The sequence below is a fragment of the Oryzias melastigma genome, linkage group LG13 (genome assembly GCF_002922805.2).
Source record: "Oryzias melastigma strain HK-1 linkage group LG13, ASM292280v2, whole genome shotgun sequence".
Classification (NCBI taxonomy): domain Eukaryota; kingdom Metazoa; phylum Chordata; class Actinopteri; order Beloniformes; family Adrianichthyidae; genus Oryzias; species Oryzias melastigma.
In genome coordinates, this window is record NC_050524.1 from 20004457 (window position 1) to 20008510 (window position 4054).

At 42.8% G+C, this 4054-nt stretch overlaps 1 protein-coding gene across 2 annotated transcripts in view; it reads left to right on the forward strand.

Moving 5' to 3' along the window:
• The window catches only part of acsl3a (acyl-CoA synthetase long chain family member 3a), a 31278-nt gene that overhangs the window by 17499 nt on the left and 9725 nt on the right, over positions 1–4054 (forward strand). The window contains exons 4-7 of one of the 2 annotated variants that reach the window (XM_024277586.1): positions 621–730; positions 841–979; positions 2387–2537; positions 3495–3618. In XM_024277586.1, the coding sequence (XP_024133354.1) occupies positions 621–730; positions 841–979; positions 2387–2537; positions 3495–3618 (524 nt within the window). The remainder of the gene's footprint in view (positions 1–620; positions 731–840; positions 980–2386; positions 2538–3494; positions 3619–4054) is intronic. The other variant, XM_024277587.1, reaches the window with a different exon arrangement.

Here is a 4054-nt window from a genome sequence, read left to right on the forward strand (position 1 = left end):
TGCTTCAAAGCGCTATTGCTTTCAGCAATCAGACGCAATTTCTTCAAGGAATTGCAAATCTAGTTTGAATTGTGCCTCTGGCTTGTTTTTAACTAAAGCATGAGAAGCACTTTTTAAAAAAGAAAGTTTGATTTGATTTAAATGGGTGGTACAGAGTATGCTGCAATAAGAAAGCCTGACTAAATGTTATCACATAATCACACAATCATAACCCATACGCACACATAAACACATAAGCTGTATTATCCTCAAAAACTGCTCTCAAGCAGTGAGAACGTGTCCCTTCAGCTCAAACGCTGAGCCGAGGCCCTGGAGGGGGTTTAAAGCCAGATCCATTTAGCCATGTGGACACGGTGCACATATGTTTGCACGTTGCACCACAGGATCATCTACTTTAACACTTAAATACAGTTTCTTAGGATAGCTTCTGTCGTCTGATGTGTTGAACTCATCCAGGATGGATCTCAAATCTGTGACATTATAAGGTTAAACTCTATTTCCGTTTAGAAATAGATATGTCTATAAGGACTCTAAGTATTAATGTTTGCAAAACTTCAATTAATTGATTAAAAAATTAAGACATTTTCATAACCAATAATTACGTTGTCTGCATATTTCAGTGGTGACTCTTTACTCCACGCTGGGAGGACCAGCTATCGCTCACGGGCTCAACGAGGCTCAAGTTTCTCACATCATTACCAGCAAAGAACTTCTGGAGACCAGGCTGAAGGTTAGAACACACTCTGGTAATCAACCAAATGCTTCACTTGGAGACCACAGATTAGGCTTTCATCTGGACCTTCTGGCAGGATTTCCACATGTCTGTTGTGTCTGTCACAGGCCATCCTTCCCGAGGTGCCCAGGCTGCAGCACATCATCATAGTGGATAACACACCAACCACTTGGCCTGGCTATCCAGCTAACATAAGCATCCACAACATGGCTGCAGTTCAGAGGCTGGGGGCCATGCCGGAGAACAGTAAGTCAAAGCACTTCCTGCTGGAAGGACTTCAAGGAGAAGAGAGTTTTCATTTCTGAGTCAGCACTATCAGCAGCATAGTTTAGATTCCAGAGAACTAAAGGCAGCAGTTTAGATGAAATCTTATGGACTCACGTGAACGGATCTGGGACCAATGTAAACATCCAGAATTTTACATTGACATCAGTGGACCTGAGGGGGGGGGGCAGATTCTCATTGCTGTCCGTCCCATCCAGAACATGGACCTCGTGCAGCAGGTCCAGGCGTCAAGTCAGCCCTTAATTGAAAATGAAACACGTGCACAGATCAGAAGCACGCAGCGGAAGTTCCCCCAACAGCTCCATGCAGCAGACACTCCCACACCGAGTGAAACTGTCGTGGGGGGGTACAAGGCCTGTTGGGTCGTGTGAATGAGGAAGTTTGAACATCTGCGTCAGATTAAGTTTGATACCAAGCATATTGTTTGGTGGACAGATGAGAGTCCTCAACCCCCCCATTCTGCATGAGGAACCCAGTCACCCCCAAACATGAGCGGCTCGTGGTTTCAGATAAAGAGAGGTGGGATCAGGAAGAGAGGAGCATGTAACTCCACGGGACTTCTGTTCCTCCAACACATTCTCATCCCCAAGTCGTCAAATATTGACATTTGGTTAAGGTATCTTCCATGTCACTTTTTGACGTGCTGGCTGTTTGTTAAATCAAGAGTACGCAACCCCCGGGACGTGGTGTCGGATTCAGTACCGGGATGTGGTACCGAATGCGCACTTGTCCTCGGGATGTGTCCAGTACCGGTACCCTAACCTAAACCCGGTACTGGTTCATATCTGGTGCCGCATCCAGTGTGCTCCCGCTTCTTGTACTGGTTCAGTGTCGGGTTAGAGTTCCGGTGCACTACCCGTTGCGGTACTGGACGGGTTCTGGTTTGAGGCCCAGAGGTTGGAGAACCATGATTTAACGGGAACAGTCAGTATGTTAAAACTGACGAGTTAGGGAAACCCAAACCCCAATTTTTGATGCAGAGGAGTCCTCAGTGACGACTTGGGAGTGAGAGAGTGTTGGTTCCTCAGGTCCTCCCTCTGTACTCTACCTGTACTCCACCATCTTCAGCTGCTTGGTGTCCACTGCAGAACTGGAACACTCATTGTTATCCTGTTATAAGCTAGCAGAGAACATCATTAAAAACAAACTCAAACTTTTTTAATAGAAACAAATGAACACAGGGACTTTTCCAGGTAATAGTGGCTACTTATTTGATTTTTCTACTTTTAATAACACGTTATATTTAAATATTTCTCCAACAAAACAATCAGATTTTTGTCAGAAAAAGTGGAAAATCTTAGTTGATGTACCAGAAGGAGCGTCCCTTTGCAGGGCGTCCTCTAATGAAGCTCTCTCTGGTGCTCGCAGCAGCTTGTGAGCGAAAGCAGCCGCTGCCCTCAGACATCGCCGTGATCATGTACACCAGTGGATCCACAGGCGTTCCCAAAGGTGTCATGATCTCCCACAGCAACATCATTGCCAGCATCACAGGGATGGCGGAGAGGATCCCCAATCTGAGGTGAGAGGAGCCGCTTCTGATTCCAGCTGCAGGCGGGGGGAACCGTCTTTCTCTTGTTCTCATTTTCTCTTTGGTGCAGTCAGCTTGAAATATATGTGAACTCAATTTTCTGGAAACTGAGGGGAGTGAAAGGAAATGTGCTTTGGTGGTGGTGGTGGGGGCTTTGCTTTAGAGTGGAGGAAAGTTTTGGGAAGAATGTGAAAAGGATCAGATAGATAGTTTATGACTAAATCTCTGTCAAACATTTTTTGAAATGACTTAAAGGTTTTTTTTTATATAAAGATGTATACATTTTTAGAAACAGATTTTCAAATCAAGACATCTAAGGAATAGAAGTCTTCTTTAATTTCATGTCTCTGACCTGTTGCCATGGTAACTCATTTAATTAAAAATGCTTGCAACTATTTTCCTCTTGCACCACTTTGCTCAAAGCTTCAGATTATATGTGGCAGCTTTTTAAAATCACATTTCAGTTGAGGAGAAAATCTGTCTTAGAAATGATCAAATGTTTCATATTTTCTACTCTAAGTAAAATATAAATTTAAGTCATTGCATGTATTAGTACGTTTTTTTCTAATTATTGTGTCAGGAACTGTCAGGAGAGCAGGCTTGGTGGCATAAACATTTATTAAGCTTAGAGAAACAAAGAAGTGACAAACAGACGACCGATTGAAAGCAAGACACTTCTACAGACTGAGTATAATTAACAGAAATGAAAACAGCTGTGGGTGATTATTAACATGAACCTGAAGGGAACGGAGGGACAATTCAAAGCAAAATATTATCCAAAACCTCACTGAAAAACCAAGCTAAACCGCAGATTCCTCACATATCGTTTGTTGAATGACTAGGTTGTAATATTGGAAGTTATTTTTTTTTATTTTCTCAATCTGAGTGAAGTAAATTTCATCTTAAAACTCTCTTTTATGTTAAGTTAAGGTGTGTTTGTGTTCACAGCGAGGACGACACGTACATTGGCTACCTTCCTCTGGCACATGTGTTGGAGTTGTGTGCAGAGCATGTGTGCATCGCTCATGGCTGCAGGATCGGCTATTCCTCACCTCAAACTCTTGCTGATCAGGTGAAGGAACTACCAATCAAACTACAGAAACTCTGATTTTGTTCACTCATTGGAAAGTCTGAACCCAAAAGCTGAAGATTGGGACAAAAAATGCACAAAAAGGCTTTATTAACTAATCTAGGATTCTGCCTGTCACACAGCTTCCTTCCTTACCAACGTGACCTCCTAAAAAAGGTCCAATTGAATTAACTTTATTGTCAAGCAGCGTTTTTACAACAAGGACAAAATCTATCAGACTGAAACATGATTTTATCATGTACAAAACTCATGTTCACACAGAAACACAAATACATGCACAAACACACACAGACACACAAATGCACATGGACAAAAACACAGAGCACACAAATACACCCCAACTCACATACACACAGACACCCCTACACAAACGCATGCGCACACACACACACACACATACACACAAAAACATGCACAA